This window comes from Monodelphis domestica, chromosome 6 (assembly GCF_027887165.1).
Source record: "Monodelphis domestica isolate mMonDom1 chromosome 6, mMonDom1.pri, whole genome shotgun sequence".
NCBI classification, from domain to species: Eukaryota; Metazoa; Chordata; class Mammalia; order Didelphimorphia; family Didelphidae; genus Monodelphis; species Monodelphis domestica.
Window position 1 is genome coordinate 247,472,406 of NC_077232.1, and position 27,451 is coordinate 247,499,856.

The following is a 27,451-nucleotide window of genomic DNA, read 5'->3' on the forward strand; positions in this document are numbered from 1 at the left end:
CTCGAGGAGTTTACTAATGCCTCTTTTGGGTCTATGATTCCATCGCTCTCTTTCCCTCTGTCTCTCTCAATCCCAGGTCTCAGGTAGCTATCTTGTATTCCAATGTGACAATTAGCTAATAGATGCTAAGGTAAGTCTCTTAAACCCAAGACCTTTAGAGAGAGAGAATGAAACAGTGGCCCAAGGAAAGACCACCACCAATTTCAGTCCTCAAAATACCTGATGTGGACAGGAGGGAAGGAAAAAAACTCAAGGGCACCCTTTAAATGACACTTTGCAAAGAAAGAAAGTTGTAGTATCTACTAAGCCCTTCTTCAAAAGTTTATCTACTTTACTTAACCCTCTGGTTCAAAAGATAGCAAAATCTATCCATCTTCTTTTTTAAAAGAAGAAGAAATAATGGAAAGATTAGTGGGATGAGGAAGGGAGAGAAGGAAGGAAGTAAGCATTTATGTATCACTTACTCTGTGCCAGGTATTTGCTAATCATTTGATTCTCACAATAATTTTGGGAGGTAGGAATGAACATTCCCATTTTGTAGTTGAACGAACTCTAACAAATGAGTTAAGTGACTTGTCCAGGATCACAAAGCTGATAAGGGTCTGTTACCATGTTTAATGTCAGATCTTCCTGACTCTAGGCCCAGTTCTCTATCCATTAGTGACACTAGCTGTCTATAAACAACCCATTTATTCATTCATTCAAATATTTATTTATTAAGTCATCCATTTATTTTATATGTACATTTATTTATTTATTACTGAACTTTAGAAGGGCAGGAGGTTCTAATGGTCTGTGGTTGCATTCTAAAAATGTGTTTATGAGTTAGTCATTTGGAATGGAGGATGCATTTTCCTTAGAAACAAGGTAATAATCATGTCAGTAAATGATTTCTTAAAATCTCATCAATAAATAGGACTTCAAAATTATATAAAACAATATCCTCCCAGTCAATCTTGTGGACTACGTAAGGTAAGCCCTTCCTCCCTATTTTGTAGATGAGGAAAATAAAGCAAAGGTTAAATGACTTGTCTAATGTGAGGCAGTGTCAGAACTGAGATACATTTCATGATAAATCCATTACTTTCTTCCCTAAACCACTCTGTTCCTTAGATCCCAAGACTAGTCATCTAAAGTGTATTTACTATGATATATCTGTAGTATGGTATAACATGAATACCACCATAACTATTGTTTATTTTTAATTTTTTTTGTAATTATTGTTTACATGGGGAAAAAAAGCAATCAGAAAGTCCATGATTCTGAACAGAAGACAAGGTTGGCCAGTTCACCATGACATGAGGGCCTTGGGCTCCAGGATGTCCAAGTTCCCTCACATCTCTGAGATCCCATGGCTCTCTGGCTCTCTGTTCATATAAAGGAAGTTGCCTCTGCACAGATGCATGAATAGTGAGGGTACCTCCTTGGGCCAATTATTTCCCAGGTATTTTAAATTGAGGAACAAAGAACAAGTCATTTTGAGAGGGAGGAACCAAGGAAAGGAGGAAAAGAGGATTTGGAAAGAGACAACTAGGTGGCTCAGTATATAGAGTGCTGGGTCTGGAATCAGGAAGACCCAAGTTCAAATCCAGCCTCATATACATCATAGGTGTGTAATTCTGGGCAAGTCACTTAACCTCTGATTGCTTCACAGAAGGATCCGCTAGATTCGCTGGAGAAAGAAATGGCAAACCACTCCAGGATCCTTGCCAGGAAGGACCCATGGGATCATGAAAAGTCAGATACAAGTGCCTCCAGCCTTCTCCCTTTATCTGCTTATATTCAGGTAAGTTTATTCTAAATGTTCACACGTAAAGAGGAGTCTCTGCAATTCTCTTGGATGACAAGCCCCATCTATGTGGGCCACACAGCGAATGGTGTGTTTTTCTTACACGAGTTAACAGCCAGTTCTTGAATGGCTGGAGTGATTCTTGCCAAGAGGAACATTTTCCTAATGTTTTAGGTGCCAAGAAGAGGTTTTTTTAGGCTGTAGGGTGAGTGGGTGATTACATCCTGTACAATTAACATTTCTCAAGATAAGTTATTTCAGCCAAATTCTTAAACTTTAGAAATCCTTTTTCTGTTTACAGGAATCCCACTCACAGGAAGGCTCTGTGATTTTAGCAATATTAGAAACTCCCTGCACAGGGAAATATGGGGAAGTTCCCTCTACCCACATAGACAGCAACTCCCCCCTCCTCCCACCCTGCCCCAATATCTCTGTAGATAAACTTAGGGAGGTGCAAGGAGCACATGGAGTTTAAGTTTTCTGCTGAGGGTCATGCAGTATCAAAAGTGTGTGCAATGGCTAAAGAGAAAATCATCTTGTAATAATAGAGTATCTATTCCTACCAATCATCAGAGCTGTGATCATTAAATATTGAACATATTGATATGGACTTTCCCTGGTCTGACGTTCAGTTCATCTGGCTGACTATACACACACACACACACACACACACACACACACACACACACACACACACACACACACGCAAGCAAGCACATGTGCCATTGTTGAATCCAAAATCAGGAAGAGAAGCCCAACTCTCATTTCCATACTAATGGGCAGTATTAAGATAGGCAAATCAGTTTATCTTTCTAACTCTAGGTTTTTCATCTGTAAAATGGGAATAATATTACCAGTCATGCTTGCCTTAGAGAGGTATGGTAACACTTGAATAAGATCATTTAGGTGAAGTGTTTTGAAACCTTTAAGTCAAAACCGGTAAGCTGTGGACATCCTGTACAATTTGTCATCATTATTTTTAATTTGACAACCCTAATCTTCCATCTTCAAATCATTACTGTGTATTAGTTCTAAGGCAAAAGAGCAGTAAGGGCTAGGCAATGGGGATTATGTGACTTGCCCAGGGTCACACAGCTAGCAAGAGTGCGAGGTGAGATTTGAACCTAGGATCTTCAATCGTCAGACCTGGCTCTCTATCCACTGAGTCACCTACTTGCCCCATCATGATCTTTAAATGATATAGTGAAGATAGTAGCTCTATACTCTAGAATGCTGGCACACCAGATTAGACATTCATGGGAAATACAAAATGCACTTAAGAAAGCTGAGTACTGTAGGTGATTTTTTTTTGAAAGCTAAAAATTGATTTTTAAAGGATTGAATTAGAAACCTTTTCCAAATGAATGCATTTATCATGCTTCTTTTTTTTAACTAGATGACAGAGAGCTTCCTTTCTTTTGGAGAGGGAAGTATAGAGAAAAAAGGAGGGAGAGGAGGACAGGGAGGGAGTCAGTAGAAGGAGTGTCCTACACAGATAAAATCACACAACTAGGCCAAAAACACCCCCATACAACAGCAGCAACAAAGGAAAAATATCAACAGTTAAAAAAAATTCATCCTCTAAAATACTGCATCTGTATTTTATACATTTTACAATGGGATTTCAAAAGAAAAGCTTTAAGTCCTGGTCTTGCTTTCTCGCTTTCAATACACTGAAAGCCTTTTTGTGGCTTGTAATCTAGAGTCTAAGATGACGGAGGGACCTTTCCTACAGTAAGTAAGGGCCCCAAGCTGAGCTCTCCTTCTTTAGAAAAACTGTTCCCAATGACAAGTTCCAAATCCCCAGCAAGAGCACTTTTTTCTCTGTCATTAATGACTCCCTGCTTTAAGAATCAACACTGATCCTATCCAAATATTCTATAATTAAGACTACAAAAGCGTAAATTTTAATAGGTGATGTAAGAACCTACCTCCTACCTGCAGGTAACCTGCCAAGTATTCCACCCAGATTTTACATATGTGAATAAATCACAAACCTAAATTATTTGTTGATGGATTGAGGGCAGGGAAAGGAGCTTGCTGTGCAACAATTCATCTGAAAAAGATCTAGGAGTAAAAGCTCAAAACATCAACTATATGACATGGTAATGAGAAAATTTCCTGTGATGTTGGACTGCATTAGTAACAGCAAGGATAGGGGGTAGCTAAGTGGCTCAGTGGATAAAGGGATAGGGCTGGAATTGGGAGAACCTGGGCTCAAATCTAGCCTAAGATACTTCCTAGCTGTGTGACTCTAGGCAAGTCACTTAACCCTGTTTGTTTGGCCCTTAACTCTCTTCTTAGATTTGATACTAAGGGTTTAAAAAATAGAAACAGCAAAGGTCATAGGGATGGGGAGATAAGACTCCTGACATAGTCTTCCCTAGTTGGCCCACACTGAAGTGCTGGGCTCACTTTGAGGTATTATATTTTAGGGAACAGTACTGATAAGCCAGAGAGTGTCCAGAGGAAGGCAATCAGAATGATGATGAGAGCACAACATGTAAGGGCCAGGTGGAGAAACTGAGGATGGGGAAAAGAAAATTTAGGGGAGGAAAAACATGACCTGTTTGTGTTCAAGTATCCAAAGAGCTATGTGGAATCTTGTATTGCTTGGAAGATGGAAAGAAGTACATTTGCACTTGATATAAAGGAAAATCTCCTGGTGATAAGAATTATTCTGAACTGGGAGAACCTCAATGAACTGATGCAGTGTGAAATGAGCAGAACCAGGAGAAAATTGTACATAGAAAGTGAAACATTGCGGAACAATCCAATGTAACAGACTTTGCTACTAGTAGCACCGCAACAAGCCAGGACACTCCTGAAGGACTTATGGGAAAGAATGCTATCTTCATTGAGAGAAAGAACTATGAGAGTAGAAATTCAAAAAACATACGACATCGCTTATAACATGTATATATGGGTGTATTTGGGGCCTAGGCTTAAAAAAAATCTCTGTATAGCAAAAATGAATAATATGGAAATAGGTATCAAGTGACATTTGTATAACCCAGTGCAATCACTTGTGGCTCTGGGAGGGGGGAGGGAAAAGGGAGGGGAAGAAAATGAATCATGTAAACATGGGAAAATATTTTTAATAAAATTAATTTTAAAAACAAAAATGAAAGAATTACCTTAAAAAAAGACCCCCCCCCAAGAATTATTCTATAGTGGAATGGGCAGCAGTGGGTGACTGTGAATTCCCTTATACTGAACTTCTTTAAGCAAAGGTTGACATGCTATGTAAGAGGGAATTCTGCTCCAGTATCCAGACTGGGTGGTCTCTGAGGTCCCTTCTAACTCAAATTCTGTGAGGAAAAGCCTCTTAAAGAAGGTTATATGTGGTAATAATATCAAAAACCAAATATTACATAATCTACTTAAAAATGGTATATCCTTTTCATTACTTATTAAAGCAATTTTATTAACATCTCATTGCATTGAGTGGTACTTGTTTATAGTATACTGTGAAGCTCAAAATTTTTTTCTCCATGCTTTTTTCCTTGGCAAATCCAGAGATCTAGTTGCTTCCACAAAGAAAACATGCACGTGCATGCACCCCCCCCCCCCCACTTCCCTTTTCCATGCCAGGATCCAACTGCCAATAAGATTAAATGTTGGAGGTGGTGGTGGAGGAAAAAAAAAACCCTGGAAGACAGAAATGGCTCTGCTTAATTATTAAGTAATTAGAAATTCAAACAGGAGGCCCATTAGCTAGGAGGAGCTAAAGTTCCTGTTATTGTAGCGATAAGTATGCATAACCTGCTCTGAGCAGGAAAGATAAAAGTTAGGCAGTGTGGTCCTCTGCTGATAGAGGGCAAAAAACTAGGAAGTAGAACTTTTAAACTATTCCTCCTGGGACAATCCTTACTTGATATTGATTTCTCTTTTCCAGTTAGTTTAATTTTTGCCATTATTTGTCCTTGAACCTTAAGAATCAGGGAAAGCTTCTAATGAAAAGGTGGAATGGAACCAATTTTCTCTTTTTTCTCTTGGGGGAGGAAGGGAAGGGTGAGCAGTCAAGCAATGGTCACATAACAAAAGCATTTAAGGGACAGAAGAAAACTGAACTTACCTTAATTAAGAAGAAAGAATATATGATTGTAGTCTCCTTTCCCAGTACCTCCTCCCCAACAAATGTTGACTTCTCAAGCACAATTTATTGAGAGGTCTATCTCAAGTTAAATATATAATGTGGTTCCACATTCATTAAAAACTATAGTTCAAGAGGCCCCACAGATGTGTTGATCTTTAAAAAGCCAACACAAAGCCATTTCCTAAAATAATAGCACAGAAAGAAAAAGACAGCCTCCCCCCATAAACTTGGGACCTACTCCCTCCTTCAATATACCCTCCTGTATCAATGGGAGGGTAGATCCTCACAGAGGTCACAAGGAGAGAAGAATGCACATAGGAAACACACATGGTTAGTGGAAGCAGGGTAGAGCTGATAAGTAAAAACAAACCACACACAAAGTGTCATGGGAAAGAAGCTCTAATAACTTGGGGGAATGGTGGCGCATAAGATGGTCTCCTGTAAAAAATGGTACTTGAGCTAAGCCTTAAAGGAAGCAAGGAGCAAAGGACTCTAGGAAGAGAAATACAGAATTCCAGGAATGTTTTCAACAGGGAGAGTTTTTTCCTAGTTCTCTTGGCACTGCACAAATACCAATGGGCATGGGATATCAATTGAGTTTCCATCCAGCCATATTTCTCTATGACTGCATCTTTTATGATGTTGCTTCTTGGTAATTTTTCATTGGAAATATGTCACGACCATTTTATTCCTATTATTCTTCTACCCATAGACCTTAGTGTGACCCATGACATTAATTCTTCAGAGGCTGTGGTATTATGTGACTCACAACTATTCGGCATCACCAAAAGAACACTGATGTTTAAAAGATGAGCCTTTGTATTAAGGAGAATCTTGATGTCAGTAAAAATCAAACCAAACCAACCCCAAAACAATCATAATTCTAAAAGCTATTCAGCCCGGTATCATCCTATTCTTCAATTCTAGGCATGACTAATTTGCAGACGTCACACATGTAGATTATCACACACACTCATAGACATAGATGGAGCAGCGAGCCAGTATCAAAGGCAAGAAGATCTGAGATCAAGTCCTACATTTGACATGTTTTGGCTACATGACTGGTCAAGCCACTTACTCACTCAGGGAACCAGACAACTCTATAAGTATTTATAAATTACCAACATGAACTGGTAGGGAAGAATTCATTATCCAGCAATTCCCTATGCCAGTAAAATTTCAGGTCAAGTTTTTATGGCTATTCAATGGGTTCTCTAGTTCTATGGATTACCAACTCTGATGCACACCAGTTTAAATGCCACATATATATATGTATATCATCTGTCCCTGATTTTTTCCCTATGTATATAGATAGACTGAACTCTCGGGTAATTGTGGACCTCATTTAGGAGACTACAATGTTTTAGAGTTTAATGTAATTAACAACACTCATCTGGTTACAGAAGTACTTGGAGGAACTCTACATTTATAGAGAATCTTTCTTTGATTTGGACTCTGTGCTTAACATCTTTCATCAATCAATCAACAATGAACCCTCTACTGTGTGCTAGGCCCTGTGGTATACCGGTGATGGGCATACAAAGTCAAAAATATAACCATGTCTGTTTCTGAAGAGCTTATGTTGTGTGTGTGTGTGTGTGTGTGTGTGTGTGTGTGTGTGTGTGTGTGTGTGTGTAAATATGTACTCAGAGTAAACGTTTTTTTAAAAGGGCAAAAGGAATTCATGCAGGAACTGGTGATGTGGACAGAGTACATTCTAGGCATGTGGGACACAACGTAAACACAAAGAGAACTTTGGCTGGATTGAAGAGTATGAGAAGATAAGGAGTATATAAGAACAAAGCTGGAAAAGGATGTTGGATCCAAATCGTAAAGGACTTGCCTTACCAAACACAGGAGTTTATATTTGATTTTTTGAGGGCGAGTGGAGTTTATTGGTGAGGGAGTGACACAGAAAGTCCCATGCTTAATGACTAATACTTGAAGCTGGGAGGTCAATTGGGAAGCTACTGAAATAGTTCAGGTGAAAGGTGATGAGGGCTTAAACTATGGTGGTGATTCTGTGAATAGAGGGGGCAGCTTCAAGAGATAGTGTGGAGGTAGAATGGACAATGTCACCACTCACTGGATACAGGGTGTGTGTGTGTGAGAGAGTGACTGAGGTTATGAACCTTAATGACTGAATGAACACTTCTATTTGAGACCATGGCAATGATAAACATTTTTTTCTGAGTCTTCCTATTTTATTTCTTTCTTGATATTAGGATCCAAAGGTCACAGAGACCTGTCTACCCCCCAAAAAGTCAGAGAAAGGTATTACTATTTATACCAAAATATTTATGGAGCACAATAAAAGCAAAGTAGATGCTAAACAACTTTTGTACAAAAATAATGCATCTTTTCTGTGCTGTAACAAGTAATTATTCTTAAGTATTGAGAGAAACATGGAGGGACAACAGGGTGTCCCAAAAGTCCTACTGCAGTTTGAAACTTTAAAAAGTTATGTAGTAAGTGCTGCAAAACTCAAGTTAGCACAACTAGGCAAATATTGTATATCCAATGACTATAACAATGCAAATGGGAAGAACAAACACCAACAAAATCAAAGCTGAATGCTATTTTAATCACCAAGCTAGGGCTTCAAAGAAGGAATGAGAAAATATGCCTCTATCACTTCTTTGAAGAGGTGGGGTGGGCAAAGCTATGACATAATGCATACATTATTATACTTGCCAGGGAGGTTGATTAATTTTGCTACACTGCTTTTTTCAAGCAATCAACCAACCAACCAACTTTCCTTCCTTTCTCTCTGTTTCTTAAAGGAATAGCTCTCCGAGTATGCAAAAGGGAGGGATATGTTTGAATGTGATGTCATCATGATATACCCAATTACAAATAGAATACTTTGTGGAACTAGACAAAATAATAACACATTTAATCTGAAGGAACAAAAAGTTTCTCTGAGAATTTGAAAGACTCTCAAAGGAAATTTGAAATTTGAGACTCTCAGAGGAAATGGGGGAAAAAAGCAGAAATGAAGGTGGCATCCTTTACTCCTGAAACTTTTATAAAGCAGTAAAAATTACAATTATTTTGTGGTGGTTAGAGAAAAAAAAATCAGTAGAACAGACTAGATAAGCAAGAACCAAAAACAATAAAATTAACAGTCAAATTTTAATATATACAAGAACGTGAACTACAAGAAATGATTCCTATTTAAAAAGAATTACTAGGGGGCAGTTCTTTGGCTTAGTGGATTGAGAACCAGGCTAGATTGAGATGGGAGATTGTTGGTCCAAATTTGGCCTCAGACACTTCCTAGCTCTGTAAACCTGGGCAAATCACTTCATTCTAATTATCTCACACTTACTGATCTTCTGTCATGGAAGCAATACACAGTAGTAATTCTAAGACAGAATGGAAAGATTTTGAAAAAAGAAATAAAAAGAATTACTAGGAATACTGAATAACATTTGGCATTACTGCGATTTAATTTATATCATAAACCACTATCAATCAAAATATAAAAGTTGTCTTTTTTTTTTCCCTTTTAAAAGAACATGTAAGAGTATACCTTGAAAAACTTGTGGCTAGGGGCAGAATTACCAACCAAATGAGGGGCAAGGAAGATCACAAAAAAAATAAGATAAATTATCTTGCTTACATAATATTTAAAATAATACATAAGGAATTGACACCAGTAGATGGGACAGAGAAAGTTCCCAAATTGTCAAAAGATTTGAGTAATATAACCTATCAACAACCATATTATACATACTAGCTAGCTGTGTGATCCTGGGTAAGTTATTTCACCAGTTTGCCCCTCTCATCCATTAAATGGGGATAATGAAAACACCAGGCCTGTTGTGAGGCTAAAATAATATTTGTAAGCTGCTTGGCAAATCTAAAAGCACTATATAAATGCTAGCTATTATAGTTATTATGACAAATATTCCAAATCACTAATAATAAAGGAATCCAAATTAAAACAACTTTTTAAGATTTCACCCCACCCCCTAAAAATTGGCAAAAATGAGGGGAAAATAGTCAATATTGGAGTGGCTCTGAGAAGACTGACCCATTCATATACCATTTATTGATGGCTCTATCAGTAGGTCCAAAAGTTCTAAAAAGAACTGATGAGAAAATTGATTAAATTGTTTCTAACCTCTGACCCATGAGTCCAACATTTACATATATCATGAAGAAGCCAAAGTTAGAAGCAATGAGCCCAGATATATAAAAGTGTAATTAGTAGCAGCATATTTAACTATTATGACAAATAAAATGGAGCCAAAATAGGTGTCCACAGATTAGGGAATAGCTGAACAAAATGGATCATGTGAATGTAATGGAACATTACTGCTCACTGAGACAAGATAAATATAAGGATTTCAAAGAATCATGAGAAGACTCATATGATCTTATGAGGAATAAAGTAAACAGAACCAAAAGGACAAAATGTACAATGATGACAACAAGGCAGATGAGAACTGAAAAGAAGTTTAACTATGGGCAACTGTAACTTAACAGTTTTGGTTCTGGAAAACAATTAATGAAATATACCTTTTTTGTGTCCATTTCAAAAGAAACTCCCTTCAAAAACAAACTAACCACTGTTTGTCAAGGCCTTTGTGTTCCCTTCTAAAGCTTTCATCAAGGAGGCACTTGATGCATTCTTCATGAGATTATCTTCATAAAGATTTTGTAGAGATGGGAGGGTTATGTGGGTCAGTTACTTATATTTTCTCTTTTCTCTTTTTTTTTGGGGGGGGAATAATTATGATTGATTTTTCTTTTTTTTTTTAAGCAAGCATTAGATACTCCTCCTTCTTTTCAGATATTTTGAGGACTCATCCTTTAGTTCCCTTTAATTATTTCTCCTCTGGCATGGATCTCTTCTGTATATACCAGGTCTAGTCCAAATACTCTTCATATCTGTGTTTTCTGTAGTGCCATTTTTAGTTCTTCAGACAGCATAAAAAGGACTGTGTTGTTAAAGGACAGATATAGTGGCTCTACTGTCCTTGATGTAAAAAATAATGTGTTTACAAATTCTTTTCCATTTTTAGTGTGTTCCTGGTCCTTCTTCCAGTTACATCCTTAAACACTCTGGGGATAACTTGGCTTAGTTGAGTCTCTTGCCAAGCTCTCTTTAAACTTGTTTACTCTTTGTAAAATGACTGTAATGCTTCCTGCTATTTTATGAAGCAATACTGTTCATAATCTCTCACTATCCTCCTCGGTAAGATCTTCTAAATGAATTTCCATTGCAACCAGAGTAGGTTTTGGCAGCACTATTACTCCAATTGCCAAGAAAATCAAGCATTTGTTCACTGAAGGGATTTCTAGGCTCTTTGGGTCTCCTCATTATGGTGTCTGATTTATATCAGTTACACTTCCTTAGGAAATGGTGATAATCAATATTAATGTCTGTTCTTTTAGCCATATCCCATTATTCAGCATCAACTGTTCAATAATAAATGGACTGGAAATGCCTCAATTTCAAGCCATGTCTTCCCATTTTTATTCTTCTAATTTGGTATTGATTTTGATCTTTGTTTTAACAAGTCCTACACAGAATATGATTTGGAAATGACTCCCACATTGGTTGCTGAGTGTTTCCCATCAAGATAAGATTGCTTTTATTTTTGATGATATTATTTGATGCTCAACATGTTCAGGTTTTCTCCTGGATACAGAGGATACTTTTTCAGAAAGAGTTCATGACATGCATGCATGAGGTTTCTCTAAGGTCCATAAACCTTTGCCCTGCTTTGCTTTTTACTCCTGAACCATATTCTTATGGTCACATTTGAATGGAATGAAAAGATACTTTGACCCTATTTAGAAGCTCTTATTAAGTTCCACAGAGAATTTCTCTACCTCATCATCCACTGTAATTGATATTGACTATAATTGCTGAAGTTCCAATTATTTTTAATGGTAATTTTAAGTTAGTAAGCATTTATTAAACACCTTCTATGGGCCAGGCACTGTGGTAAACAAAGGGAACATAAAGACAAAAAACAACGAAAATCAATTTCTGCTCTCTAGATACTTTAATTTTTGCAAATATTTATTATGAATTTCAAAGTATCAGTGTCCTGCAGTTTGTTTCAGAGAAATCTGGGGAAAGTTATATAAACTGCTACAGAATAAAATGAGCAAAACTGGAAGAAGCAACTACAAACAATAAAAATGTGGTAAAGACAAACAGTCATGACTCCAAAAGGAGTAATAATGAAGAATGATACCTATTCCTCCTGGTAAAGAGTGATGGACTGAAGATGTAGAATGAAGCATACATTTTCAAGACATAAGACATAATCTAGGAATTTGATTTGCTTGCTTGTGCCTTTTTTTCCCCAAGGGTTTGTTTTTCTCTTTCCTTTTCCATTGGATTGGGGTGAGAAAGGGGGGGAGGAGCTAGTGATTCCTGACCTCTGGATGAGAAATAGAACAGTAGGATAGATGGAAAGAATCACAGACAAGCAGGGCAGCTTTGAAAGTCACATTTTGAATATTATATATTAAAAAATTAAAAGCAAGCTCTCTATAACAAGATTTGCAGGTTTATGTACAATCGTCTCTTTTTCTACTCTACATAAGTATACATGCTAAATAGATATGGAAATATTTATTTTATTTTGTATTTATGTTCAAAATATAATGAAATGGAAAAAAAGAGTATGCAAGAAATGATGTTTCTTGCTGCCTTTGGTCATAGAAGAAAACCAACTCCATAAACTCCTTTATTCACCATCTGTGTGGCCTCTAAGTTGTTCTCATTAGCTGAAATGTCTTTTTTTTTTTTGCCTGCCACACTGTAAATGCTTAATAAATGCTGTTTTCACTAATTAATTCTAGTCTTACAAAGTATCTCATAAAAAACGAGGCATTATTATTCCTATTTTACAGGAAGAAGAATCAAACTGAGAGCTGTGACTGCCCAGAGTCAAATGAAGAGTTAAGTGTTGGGGAAGCTAGGTGGCTTAGTGGATAGAAAGCCAGGCCCAGAGATGGGCGGTCCTGAGCTCAAATCTGGTCTCAGATACTTTCTAGCTATGTGACCCTAAGCAAGTCACTTAACCCCAACTGCTTAGTCCTATCTCTCTTCTACCTTGGAGCCAATACTTAGTATTGATTTTAAGACTAAAAGGAGAGTTAAAAAAAGTTAAATGTCAGAGGGGAAGAAATCAAACCCAGGTGTTCCTGACACCATATTAAATGCTCTTTACATTATACCATGATGCCAAAAAACAGGTTTGTCCCCTGAGGGGATTTACTCAGATTCTTATACATACTTTGACATTTTCTCCAGTATTGGAGAGAGTTGCTCTGGACGATTTATAGGGGGGAAAGTATTTGTAAGTAGTATACATATGTATGTATATGTGTGTGTATACTTACACATACAAATTCATGCATATATTTTGTTCAGTTGTTTTTCAGCCATGTCTGACTCTTCATGATCTCATTTGGGGTTTCTTCAACAGAGAAACTAGAGTGGTTTGCCATTTCCTTCTCCAGCTCATTTTACAGATGAGGAAACCGAGGCAGACAGAATTTAGTGACTTGCCCAGGGTCACACGGCTGGTAAGAGTCTGAGGCTGAATTTGAATTCATGAAGATGACTCCAAGCCCAGAATTCTATCCACTGAGCCACCTAGTTACTCACAAGAATATACACACATATGCATATGTGTTGTAATATTTATTGGGAAAGGAAATAGGAAGATTGGAAAACAGGGCTGAACAAGCTCCTCTCTCCTCCAATACCCGGAAGCCAGTCCCACACGGCAGGAAGGAAGCGCTAGTCACCAGACCCCACCGCCACTCCTGGCAGGAAGGAAGTGCTAGTCACAAGACCCAACTGACACTCCAGTTGGGCCCTTCTCCCACAAACTGTCAGTCTAAATTTCCTTTCCACAGTGTGAATATATCAATATGTGTATATATAATTACATATAGTACATGTACTTAATATGTTTATATGTATGTATTCACACAGTCTAGCTCTGTGCCAGTAAGGATGTAGAGAATTCCTAATGAGGAAATGCCCTCTCCCAATGGAATTCGGCATTTTCCCTAGAACTTACAGATCAAATCTCTAGCCTGATACTGTTGGTCCAGCCCTGTTATTTCATCAGTGTTGGTCAGTCACCTACTATGTGCCAAGCACTATATTAAGCCCTGAGGATACCAAAAAGCCCCCTGTTAACAGTTCTTTTTCTCAATAAAAATTGTCTAATGGAGTAGACAATGTGCAAGTGAAATATGGTGGACACAGGTGAAATTGGGGATAGTCTCAGAGAGGAGGCACTAAAGGGGAGAAGTGAAAGTGGGATTTTAGCTGGGACTTGAAGGAAGAGGTGGCTATAAGGAGAGAATTCAAGGTACAGGAGACGATGGTCAGAGAAAATGTTCTGAATCAGGAGACGGCGAGTGGTGGGGCAAGGAACTGCAAGAGGGCGGGTGTCAGCATAGGGAACTCATGGAATGGAAATTCCCTCCACCAATGCAGACTGGAAACTCATCTATAACTTAAGAGTCTTAGAGAGTAGCCCAAATGACTGAACAAAAGTTTGGGCAGAACCCAAATAAAATGTAACTGAGAGATATTTATCAAAATAAACCAAAATATAACATTGTTATTGTTGTTCAATGGTGTTTGACTTTTCATCACTCAGTGGATCATACTGTCCATGGCAAAGACACCAGACTGGCACACTATTTTATTTTCCCATGAATTAAGGCAAATGGAGGTTAAATGACTTGCCCAGGGTCACCTAGCAATTGTCTAAGGCTGGATTTGAAGTCAGGTTTTCCTGACTCAAGGCTGAGCCACTTAGCTATCTCCTACATAGACAGTAAGTTGTGGTTTTCTAAGATAATATGTAGCCTTTAGGGATCCATTTCTATTTGAATCTAACCTTAGCTTAGGCTACAGAGAGGGTAAAGTGACTGAGACAGTATATCTCAAAGGTTTCTTATCAGAGTCTTCTTGACCCCAAATCAACTCTATCTACTATCCCATGTGGCTTGGTATTGAAATTACTGGTTACAAAATTTATATAATTACAGTGAAATATAATAAAAAACCATCTACTATCTCCTCTGTCCCAGTTTGTATTCCTCCATCATGAATAACTATCACTTGTTTTTACATGTGTGTATGTGTATATACATATATGTCCACATATGTGTGTTGCACGTAATAGAGTTAAGGAGTTTGGGAGGGGATCTGACTTCTATTTTTGGCTTTGCAATAGCTATGTGACTTTAGGCAAATTGGACTAGGTCATCTCTCAAGTCATTCTGAGTTCTAAAAATTCTATGCATCTGTTTGGGCCAAGAGAAGAATTATTTTTCTCCTAACATCCCTTGGGCCAAGTCACTAAGAATTTTTTTTTTTGTTTAAAAGAGAAAATAACAAAAGTGTTTTCCATTTCATTTTATTTCCCCCTTTCCATCTTATTTTTCCCTTTTGCTCTAATTTTTTTAATATTAAACTTCCACACTGAATGATTATTTCAAGACTTGTCCTTGAGACTTGATTAGCCTCTGGGGGATAAAAGGCTAGTCCAGAAGGTCTCTGGGCTCCTCCAATTTAGCCCTGTCACTATGCCCAACATACATTACTGGTCAGAAATGTTTCTGCATGGAGGCAAGGAATATGGGGGTGTTGAGGGGCCTGACTCTACTTGAACAAGTGCAATGTTCTTGCTGGGTTCTTTTTCCCATGTTGTAGATAAGGAAACCTCTCCTTAACTTTTAGATGATCATTTCATTCTAATCTCCAAACAGCCTGAAGCAGGGCCAGCCTCTCACTGCCCCCAAAAGTGAGCAGTTGTGTTGAACACAATATCCTAGGCTTTTTCCTAGCTTACTTTAAAGAGATCGTTGGGCCATGGTGTCAGATATTAAGGATTATCATCCAAATTCTACAAAAAATCTGAGCCAGAATTATGTCGATGAATTTCAAGTAGAAATCTCAGGGGTAAAAAGTATCCTTATCTAGTTCAACTGATCCTAGAGATTCCTGTTAAGCCCATTCCATCCACCATACTCAGATCCGAGTAGTACTCAAGACAGTTCTAATAACAAACTCTGGCTCAATCAGGCTTTGGTGTTGGTAACATTATGTCCCAATTTCTCTAGATACAAAATACTGCTTCTAAGACTCACTCTTACCGCCTGTACTAAGAGAAAATTGGCACTTTAAGCTTCTAAAATGAAAGTATCTTCTCTAAACTCTTCCATAACTTTATATTCAACAGTGAAAAATCCAGAGAGTAATCTTTCCCACAACATCTAGACTTTACTTGCCCTCTAGGGGAATTCACTACGTATTGAAGCACCTCTGTTAGAAATTTTTCCTCATGTGAATGTGAAAAATGCCTCTTCAGAAACTTCAAATCATTGCTCCTAGTTTTCACATCTAGCGACAAACAACAACCATTAAAAGATATAAGGAGAGTTTTATCTAATAAAACTGGGGGGGGGGGGGGAAGCCAAGTGATTAGTCTGGTACAACCTGTTCTTTATGAACCCATGAGGATTCTTAGTGATCACCAAATCCCAAGCCACTTTTCTAAGGACTGTGCCCTAGGGGAAAATGGGCCTCCTTTTTTACATTTACCATTCAGGTTAACGAGTCATGGTTGATCTGATGATCTGAACACCAAAACACTAGGATAAACCAACCTTGGCCTAAACAGGAAAATGCTCAGAAATGGAATTCTTTCTTTACTCAGAATCTGTTAGAAACAAGGTTGGGTCACCTACTCTGAAATTTGGAGGCTGAATGATTTATCTTGAAGCTATACTACTTGTTCAAGCTATATCCCCTTGGTGATCTTTCTTATAACCATTATGGTATGTGTTCTGGTACTTATTGGGCATTTGAAATTCCTGTTAGGAATGAAAGGACAGTTTAATATTAGGAATACCAATATTAGGAAAACCATCCACATAATTGACTATATCAATAATCAAACCAATGAAAATCTTGTGATTATCTCAATAGACGTAGAAAAAGCCTTTGACAAAATATAACACTCATTCCTATTGAAAACACTAGAAAGTATAGGCATAGAAGCGCCTTTCCTCAAAATAATAAAGTGATTATCTAAAACCATCAGCAAGTATCATCTGCAATGGGGACAAGTTAGAAGCCTTCCCAATAAGATCAGGAGTGAAGCAAGTCCATTATCATCTCTATTATTTAACATTGTACTAAAACACTAGCAGTAGCCATTAGAGAAAAAAAAAGAAATTGAAGGAATTAAAATAAGGCATCAAGGAGACTAAACTATCGCTCTTTGCAGATGATATGATGATCTACTTAAAGAATCCTAGGAAATCAACTAAAAGGCTAGTGGAAATAATCAACAACTTTAGCAAAGTTGCAGAATACAAAATAAACCCACATAAATCATCAGCATTTCTATATATTTCCAACAAAAATCCGCAGCAGGAGTTAGAAAGAGAAAGTCCATTTAAAATCACTCTAGACAATATATTTAGTAATCTATCTGCCAAGAAAAACACAGGAATTATATGAACACAACTACAAAACACTCTCCACACAATTAAAACAAGAAGATCTAAATAACTGGAAAAACATTAATTGCTCATAGTGCCATACCTTCAAAGTACCAAAAAACTTTTTTATAGAATTAGAAAAAATTATAACAAAGTTCGTCTGGAAGAACAAAAGATCAAGAACATGAAGGGAAATAATGAAAAAAAAATGTGAAGGATGGGGGTCTAGCAGTACCAGATCTTAAACTGTACTATAAAGCAATGGTCATCAAAACAATATGGCACTGGCTAAAAGACAGAAGGGAGGATCAGTGGAATAGACTTGGGGTAAATGTCCTCAGCAAGATAGTATTTGATAAGCCCAGAGATATTAGCTTTGGTGACAAGAACTCACTATTTGACAAAATCTTCTGGGAAAATTGGAATACAGTATGGGAGAGATTAGGTTTAGATTAACATCTCATACCCTACACCAAGATAAACTCAGAATGAGTGAATGACTTGAATATAAAGAGTGAAATAATAAATAAATTGGGTGAACTTAGAATAGTATACTTGTCAGATCTGTGGGAAAGGAAGGAATTTAAGATCAAGCAAGAGATGGAGAATATTGCAAAATGTAAAATGAATGATTTTGACTATATCAAATTAAAAAGGTTTTTATAAACAAAACCAATGCAACCAAAATGAGAAGGAAAGCAACAAATCGTGAGGACATTTTTACAACAAAACTCTGACAAAGGCTTAATTTCCCAAATATATAAGGAACTAAGTCAAATTTGCAAAAAAATTAAACCATTCCCCAATTGACAAATGTTCAAAGGAAATTAATAGACAGTGTTCACATGAAGAAATCAAAACTATCAATAAGCACAAGAAAAAAGTGTTATGAATCCCTCCTGATTAGAGAAATGCAAATTAAAACAACTCTGAGGTACCACCTTACACCTAGCAGACTGACCAATTTGGAAAGTGATAAATATTGGAGGAGATGTGGCAAAATTGGGACACTAATACATTGCTGGTGGTGGTGTAAATTGATCCAACCATTCTGAAGGGCAAATTTGGAATTATGCCCAAAGGGCTTTAAAAGACTGCCTGCCCTTTGACCCAGTCATTCCACTTATGGGTTTGTACCCCAAAGAGATAATAAGGAAAAAGACTTGCACAAAAATATTCATAGCTATGCTCTTTGTGATGGAAAAAATTGGAAAATGAGGGGATGTCCTCTAATTGGGGAATGGCTGAACAAATTGTGGTATCTGTTGGTGAAAGGAATAATGAACTGGAGGAATTCCATGGGAACTGGAACGACCTCCAGGAACTGATGCAGAGTGAAAGGAGCAGAACTAGGAGAACATTGTACACAGAGACCAATACACTGTGGCACAATCGAATGTAATGGACTTCTCTACTAGTAGCAATGCAATGACCCAGGATAATCCAGAGGAATTTATGAGAAAAAAAATGCTATCCACATCCAGACAAAGAACTGTGGGAGCAGAAATGCAGAAGAAAAACATATGAACGATCACGTGGTTTGAGGGGGATATGATTAGGGTTTTGACGTTAAAAGATCACTCTATTGCAAATATGAATAACATGGAAATAGGTTTTGAACAATGATACAGGTAAAAACCCAGTGGAATTGCTTGTCAGCTCCAGGAGGAGGAAGAGGGAATCATGAATCATATAACCATGGAAAAATATTCTAAATAAAAAAAAAATAAATTCCTGGTAGACTCCACCCTATCTACTGTACTAAGATTCAAGTTGTACATAAGATAGTTCTATTCAAATTAATAACAAATCCTGGCCCAATTAAGCTTTGGTATCAGTGATACCATATCCTAGTTCCTTTAGATAAAAAAACCTACTAGTTCTAAGACTCACTCTTACCTCCTGCACTGATGTAATTAAGAACATCCTTTTGGTCCCTTAAACTCCAAAAGTGAAAATGTCTTTTGTAAATTCATCTAAAATTTCATGTTCAATAATGACAAACTTTTAAAGTGTCAGCCCCATCCATGACTTTCAAGTCACATAAAATTGCAATTACCACCCTTCTTTCCCTACTTTGTAATTCGTCTTATTTACAGAGGCTCAGTTGAAGAACTATGAGTTAGAAGTAGACATTTAATGTTCAAACAGGAAGTTAGTAAACAAAGAAATTGAGTTAATAACTCCAGGCATTATATAACTAAAGAATACTCTCTACCTCTACTATAGATCCTGCCTTGAGATCTTTTAAGGAAAAAACAAACAAACAAACAAAAAACTCTAGCTTATTAAAATTTTTTTTAAATTTGTATTAACACACAAAACACATTTCCATTCCACATTTGTGAGTGAATAATCTTAAAAAATCAAAACCCCCAAACATATACACAAATAAACAAGGGATAAATCATGTTTTCATTTGCATTCCTACTCCAACAGTTGTTTCTCTGGAGGTGAATAGTATTCTTTGTCATAAGTTCTCAGAATTGTCCTGCATCACTGTCTAGGAGTTATTAGCAAAGTCTTTCATAGTTGATCATTCTACAATGTTGCAGTTACTGTGTCTAAAACTCTTAACTTTCTAAAAGAATCTATGGACACGAAAGCAGAAATAAGGTCATGAATTTAGGTCTTTAAGGGACTTTAGAGATTATTTTACAGACGAGGAAACAGTTCTAAAAAGGTTGTAACCTGCTCAATGTCCGACAGGTGGCTATTCTTGTAGGTTATCTCTTGGATTGCCCACTCACTTCTTTTTCTTATGGACTGACTCACCATACAAAAATTGTATGCAGAATCAGGATAGAACCCTCATCCTCAAACTTCACATCAGTTTTTCTCACTGCCTGCCTACTGCTTAGGGAGTAGACTGTAAGGGCAGACTTCCAGGACTGGGAATTTGAAAACCACTCTGATTGGGAAAACCACTTGTCCAAATGTTATTAATTAGAGATCTGCATTAAGACATTTTTAACACCTTTTTAAAATCTAATTTTTAAATGAAAAAATATTTTATTGTTAAAAAATAAGTCCTGCTAACAGAATTGGTGCCCTCATACACACTGAGTATGAATTAGTTACAAGGAATTCTGCTTTAGGAGAGGAAAAAAGGGCAGAAGGGATGTAACTTGAGAGCATGGATAGCTTTGGGGGCAAGGCAGATTTTGTTGTTGTTTAATTGTATCAAACTCTTTGGTACTCTATTTGGGATTTTCTTGACAAAGATACAAGAGTGATTTTTTTTTTCCTTCTCCAGTTCCTTTTACAGATGAGGAAACTGAGGTAAACAGGGTGAAGTGACTTTCCCAAAGTAACATAGCTAGTAAGTATCTGAGGCCAAATTTGAACTCAGGTCTTCCTGACTCCAGGTCTAGTTTTAATCCACTGTACTACAATACATGCCAATAGCTGGGAAGTCTCTTCCCAGAGACTTAGGAGAGCTAATTACTATGGCCTTAGGGCACACTGGGTGATTTGGGGGTGTGAGAGACAGTCCATATGAAGGAATGGGTTTAGTGTCATTAAAAAAAAGTCTTGTCCTCTTTTGGAGTTTTGCCTAGGGCTGGCCCCACACCTGGAAAAGCAGAGGTGAGTCTTATCATTGCTCCTTTTATATCACAGCCCATTATTTGCAGGATCTATACTTCCAGTTAGTTATTAGTTCATCTACATTATAGGTTAAATATATATCTATGGGCTGGCTTAGAAACCAAACCACCATTGATAACATTGTCTTTGAGAGACAGCCTATTGATATTTTTAATACATTAATATTCAGGTGAAGCTGTGACCTCCTACATGGAGAAGCTCTTCCACTGCACCCCATCTTATCCCAAAATGATCTCCTACAGAGAATTTGGGCAGCTAGGTGGCACAGCGGATAGAGTGCCTGGCCTGGAGTCAGAAAGACTCCTCTTCCCAAGTTCAAATCTGTCCTCAGACACTTCCTAGCTGTGTGCTCCTGAGCATGTCATTTAATCCTGTTTGTCTCAGTTTCCTCATATGTAAAATGAGCTGGAGAAGGAAATGACAAACTACTCTAGTATCTTTGCCAAGAAAACTCTAAATGGGGTCCCAAAGAGTCTCACACGACTGAACAAGAACAACAAAAGAGAGGATTTTAATTACTCAGCCAGCCAATCTTTTTCCAGATATTTTTCTATTCCAGGGTAGCACCACAACTAATTCTTATATGTCGTTCTTTGAATGGCCTACTCCCTTTTCTTAGGCACCAATTTTATACCCCTAAACTATTTTATACCATTTCTTACATGTATGTTCTCACTAGTAATATGCTGCTGTTGCTGCCTACTTACAACCATCCATTGCCCATTATGGTCACCCATAATTCTTTGGAGATTTCAAGATGGTATTCCATGTGTCGCAGTTAAAAAAAGCATCACAGGGAGAGCAGTGGTTTTAAAAAAGATGAGTTTTTTCTGTCAGGGAATGGTTTGAGATCTATGAAATCACTTCCCAAAGGCAATTCAGCTCGTTCTTCTCAATACCTGATGGAAGCCACTTAGGATTGAAAAAACTAACAGTTTGCTGGGATGTTTTTGTGTTTATCCCCTACCTTCCATGTGCCTAGCCCAGTACTTGGCATGTAGTAGGTGCTTAATAAAGGCTTATTGACTAACCTATATGTGTAGACTTAGTCCAGTGCTCTTTCTACTTTACTGTGCCATCCGGAGATCATTCTGTAGTGAATACTAACCATCACTGCTTCATTAACCAATTGCTGTGGATTAAAGAATAACAAAATCAAACTCTTTGGGCATTGACTTTCCTCATTTTTTTACTATGCCTTGGTGGCCTTCTTACCCTGGACTATACCTCATCTCAAACCCCGTAGGCCATTGATGAGTTCCTGCTGGAGTCTAGTTTTTGTTGAGGGGTCTAGGTCTGCCATCTTTCATTATCTTTCCTGATGGATATCAGACTCTGTGGACTTAGCTGTAATGCCCCTGCCATGATTACCTTCTAGTCTGTTATTTCCTCATGTCTATACTTTTTGGCAATCTTTTACATGCTGTCTTTTCCCATTAGAGAGAGGGCAGGGGCTTTCCTTCTTTTTGGTTGTATTCTGTATTCCCAGTGGCTAACGCACCTAGCACATAGTGAACATTTGTCATTTGCCTACTGCTGTGAACTTGTCCTGGAAGCCACCAGGTAAAGGAGGAGAGAGAGTGGTGGTGGTGTACAACTGTTCTAGTTAGCAGCTCTTTGCTATAGTCATCATCCCTTCTATAAGCAACAGGTGAGATGAGAGATTACATTTTCATGATAGGACAACAAGGAAATGTCTTTCATTCGGTCATTCTCAGTTGTGTCTGACTTTTTGTGATCTTGTTTGGGATTTCTTGGGGAAGATACTAGAGTGGTTTGCCATTTCATTTTACAGATAAGGAAACTGAGACAAACAGGGTTAAGAGACTTACCCAGGGTCACATAGCTTGTAAGTGTCTAAAGTCATATATAGACTGGGAGAGATGAGTCTTCCTGACTCCAGACCCAGAGCTCTATCTACTGAAGCACCTTAAGAAGAGTTGCTTTTGATCTAAAATTTGCTTCTGTCTATTGAGAATGAAGGCAATTTCTAATTGCAATGAATCTGAATATTCTGTGTTCCTTGACTAACTTTGATATTGGTAAAGGAATAGAAGGTTGTATGGTTGATTGAGTAAATCAGTCATGACTCCCGTGTGGTTTTCAGCCACTGAACTAGCTTGTCTAAACACTTTCTTCCAGTTGCTGAATCAAATAATCTATCTGCATTTTCAAGAGCCTATAGGAAACTGAACTTTGCATTTATAAAATGAAGGAATATGCAGGATTTAAAGTGACAAATACAAAATTTCTAAAACTACTGAACAGATTCCTTTGTTCTTCTATTCATGTTCCCTTTTGGGGGGGGCATAACTAAATTTTAGTAACATAAGGGACACAAAGGAGGACCCATCTGAATGGGCCATAAGTTGACATGGTCAGAATTGCTGGGTGGAGTAGGGACTAGAATACCAGATAGTCAGGAAGACTTTAGTTTGAATGAGGCCTGGGGCACTTAGTAGTCAAGTGATCCTGGGCAAACCTTTTGACCTCTCTTCACCTCAGTTTCCTTATCTGTAAATTGGGGATAATAACAGTATCCAGTGAGGGTCCCACAAGAAAATATAAGCCAAGTGCTTTACTGCAAACCTGAAAACTGTATAAATGGTTGCTTTTATCAAACATTTAATATTCATATGATCTCTTATTTAGGAAACCACAACTAGAATTTCTCTCTCAGACACTAACCCCCACCAAAGCCATTTCAATTAGGTTTCTGTTGCCTTTGCTTTATTTTTCCATTTGGGGGATTAAGGTATAAGGAAGTCAAGCTTTTTGTTACTGAGTCACTGTGCAACCAGCTCAGAGAGGGTGCCAGGAAGGGACTTAGAACCATCCTGGTTACCAGTTCTTAGCTTTAGTCATCATCCCTTCCATTGTCAACAGCAATAAATAAATCAAAAGTGAACTGGGGGTTAAAGTACATCTTTGTAAGTGCTTTTGAGAAAGATAGCTCCTGATTCCTGTTTCATATGCTAAAATAATTTATCTTGATTGGGATATATTTACTCATTTAGAAATGGAGTTTGTGTCTGGGGTAGAGGAGAGGATCGATCATAGAGACTGTTCACCAAGCTACACCTTCAGTCAGTCAGGCCATAAATAAGCAATTAGTGATTACTGTGTGCCAGCAACTGCGATTAAATACTGAGAATAGAAAGAAAGGTCAACCAAACAACCACACTATGGGGGAAAATCATTTAGATGTTATATACAATAAACTATATTCCTGCCAACTAATGTGATTAGGAAGTGATCTACCTAGGTCGCTTTTCATACTATAAAGATTCTACTTACTGGTCAAAATTCACCTCAGACTTGCCCCATTCCCTTTGCTTGCCTGCTTCATTCTCTTTCCACTGCTTTGATTATGAACTGGAGCAGCCTGGGAGGAATTCTGGAGTTGCCCACTTTCTCATTTTCCCTTATCTTGGTTCGCTTTCCACTTGGATACCAACTTAGACCCAACCCCTCTTTTTCTTCTTTTATCTGCTTGTGACTCTATTTGCTTTCAGAGATTAGAAATGACTTGTTTGCTATCAAAAAGCATCAGTTTGTGGTTTGAGCTCCTGAACTCACACAAAAAACAGAATTTGTGTACTACAGACTTATTTACACAGTGTGTACAGAATCACATACAGAGTAACAGAATGGCTGAATTGGTAAGGGTTTTTGAGATTACCTAGTCTTTCATTTTATTCTACGGGGAGAATGAGGCAAGGTTATAGAGCAAGTGAGGAAATCCAGTATTTTCAACAACTCTCCTGATTGCACAATAAATAGAGAGAGCACTAGACTAAGTTTATAAATACAGGTTATTCAGTAAACATTTACGAAGCATCTACTACACACCCAGTACTGAGCAAAAGACATAGCCACAGATATGTAAAATAAATATAACATGGTAACCAGTTGTTTGGGGACTCTGATGAAAAGAAATGGCTACAAATGGGGGCAGCTGGGTGGATACTTCTTAGATGTATGTATGACCCTAGGGAAGTCACTTAACCCCAACTGCCTAGTGAGAGAGAGAGAGAGAGAGAGAGAGAGAGAGAGAGAGAGAGAGAGAGAGAGAGAGAGAGAGAGAGAGTGAAACAGTTAAATGGCTAAGTATAAAAATGATCTAAGAGGAAAACATTTCCCGAGGTCTTCAAAATGTCATTTTTCTCTTAAAAACATAGATTTTGGGCTAGAAGGGATCTTAGATGACTTGTAGACCAAGTCCCTTTCCCTTTTTACAGTTTTTGAATCTATACTAAAATGCCACCTTCTTGAAGAAGTCTTTTTGGATTCCCTGAATGTTGGTGCCTTCCTGCTGAGATAACTCCAGTTTATCAGATATACATCTCGGGTGCTAAATTATTTGCACCTTTGTCTCCCTCTTAGTACCTGAGCTCCTGGGGAACAGGGGCCAGTTTTTTTTTTTGGGGGGGGGGCTTTCTTGGTGTCTCCAGAGCTTAGAAAAGTGTCTGGAATATTTTAATAGTTTAATAAATGTTTAGTGATACTATACTAGACATATATAGCTATACCATTTATATGTGAATGTAGATATAGTGTAGGTATGTATACATGTGATTCTTTCTATACATATCCTACATGTATAGTATATATGTGTATATAGATAGATAGATAGATAGATAGACAGATAGATAGATAGTGTGTATATATTCCTTGTATAAATGCCTGGTGTATATATGCGTATAAGCACACAATTCTTTGTATATGGACTATATATGTAAAATGTATGCCTATAGTTTGTATGCACAAATCATTCTTTGTATGCATACCACATATAGTGTATTTATGTGTGTACACATTCTTTGCATATGCAACATGATTCTTTGCACACAAACTATACAGGGCTGGTATATGCATATTCATTGTATATGCATAAATGGATATATACTAACCACATATGGTAAGTATGCAAAGAATCATGCGGTGTCCAAGTTGAAGGGGAGTGTATGGTATGTAGACTGGCACTTAGAGAATCACGAAATTTGAGAGCTGGCAGGGACTTTTGAGATCGCTTAAGTTCACCTTAGGAGGAAATGGAGGCTCAGATAGGGTTAAAGAGACATGCCCAAGCGCACACAAGTGGAAGAGCTGGCCTTCGAACTCGAGTCCAGGACTCCCCTTTTTCTACTGCACCTTGCTGCAGGTGGGGAGCAATCTAAGAACTGGGGAGAGCACCCTTGGAATCCACGGATGCCTTGAGCCCCCGGGACTACACGCTTCTTCTCTTTGCGCACGCTGGAGAGCTGGCACGCTGCCGCACCCCCTCCCGGGTCTGGTCCACGCACACACCTTGACCTAGATGCGCCCCAGCTCCCCCATGACGCAGTCCCCGGGCGGCACCGGGAGAATGAGCTGAGGGTGCGGTGTGCCCCCCAACCCCGTGGCGGGCGCGGAGCCCGACAGGAGTGAAACTTCCCCGGCGTCCGGGGGTGGAGCTGCTCTGCGCTTCGGTCCGTGCCCCCAGCGCTGGGCACGCACCCGCACTAGCACCCCCGGCCGGCCGTTAAGCAGACAGCCCCAAGGCTCGCTCTAGCCCGCCCTGCTCGCTCGCTGGCTCGCTCACCTGCTCTGGCTGCTCCTGGCCGCCTCCTCCAGGACCACGCTGCTGCTGCTGCCGCCCGCGCCGCCTCGGCTGCGGCTGCTGCCCCGCGAGAAGGCTCAAGCTCCGGCCGCCGTCCTCCTGCTCCTCTGGCTTCGCCGGCGCCGGCCCTGGCCCCGGCTGCCGCTTCTCCTGCTGGGAGTCGGTTCCGTCCCCGTCCTCGTCTGGCTCCCTCCCGCCGTCCGCGCCGCGCAGCAGCTCCCCGGCGGAGCACATCCCGTCCCCTCCCGGGGCCAAGTCCGGCCGCCTGGAAGGGAGGGGATCCGGGACGTACCACGGCCTCACCGGCTTCCGAGGCTTCCCTCCCGGACCCCGCGACTGTTGACAAGCCGTTGGGCGGGAGGGCGCCGCCGGCTCGGCTCGGGGGCCCCGGGAGCGCCTTACGGAATAGACGCTCCGCCCAGCCCCGCCCCGACTGGCCAGCCCCCAGGGGCAGAAGTGAGAAGCTCTGTCCCGCTCCCTTTAGGCACTCACCAGCCCCGCCTCTCGGCTCGGGCGCCCCGCCCCTGGAGGCGGAGCCGCGAGGGGCTGGGAAAAGTGGGGCCTTGGGGGCGGGCTCTATGGGTGCCCCACACAGGTATGTGCCACCTCTATGGCTGGCCGTGGGCCTCCTGCACTCACTTTTCTACTCGCATCCCTATTACGCATTCCTTCTGCTTTTCTTTTTCTCTTCCCCTCCCTCACTTCATTTAGCCTATTTCTCCTCTTCTTTCCCTTCCACTCTTCTCCCTCCTCTCTCCCCACTTCTCTTTTTGCATCCCTTCTCTCTCTCTTTTTTTCCCTCCCTTTCCTTGTTTTCCCTCTCTCCACATTTTTTCGGCTC

General features: G+C 39.0%; 1 protein-coding gene across 1 annotated transcript in view; it reads right to left on the reverse strand.

Moving 5' to 3' along the window:
* The window catches only part of FAM241A (family with sequence similarity 241 member A), a 76,084-nt gene extending 48,954 nt beyond the window's left edge, over positions 1-27,130 (reverse strand). Inside the window, exon 1 of the mRNA XM_056803073.1 lies at positions 26,593-27,130. Within this exon, the coding sequence (XP_056659051.1) occupies positions 26,593-26,844 (252 nt within the window). The 5' untranslated portion in view covers positions 26,845-27,130. The remainder of the gene's footprint in view (positions 1-26,592) is intronic.
* Positions 27,131-27,451: the final 321 nt, after the last annotated feature.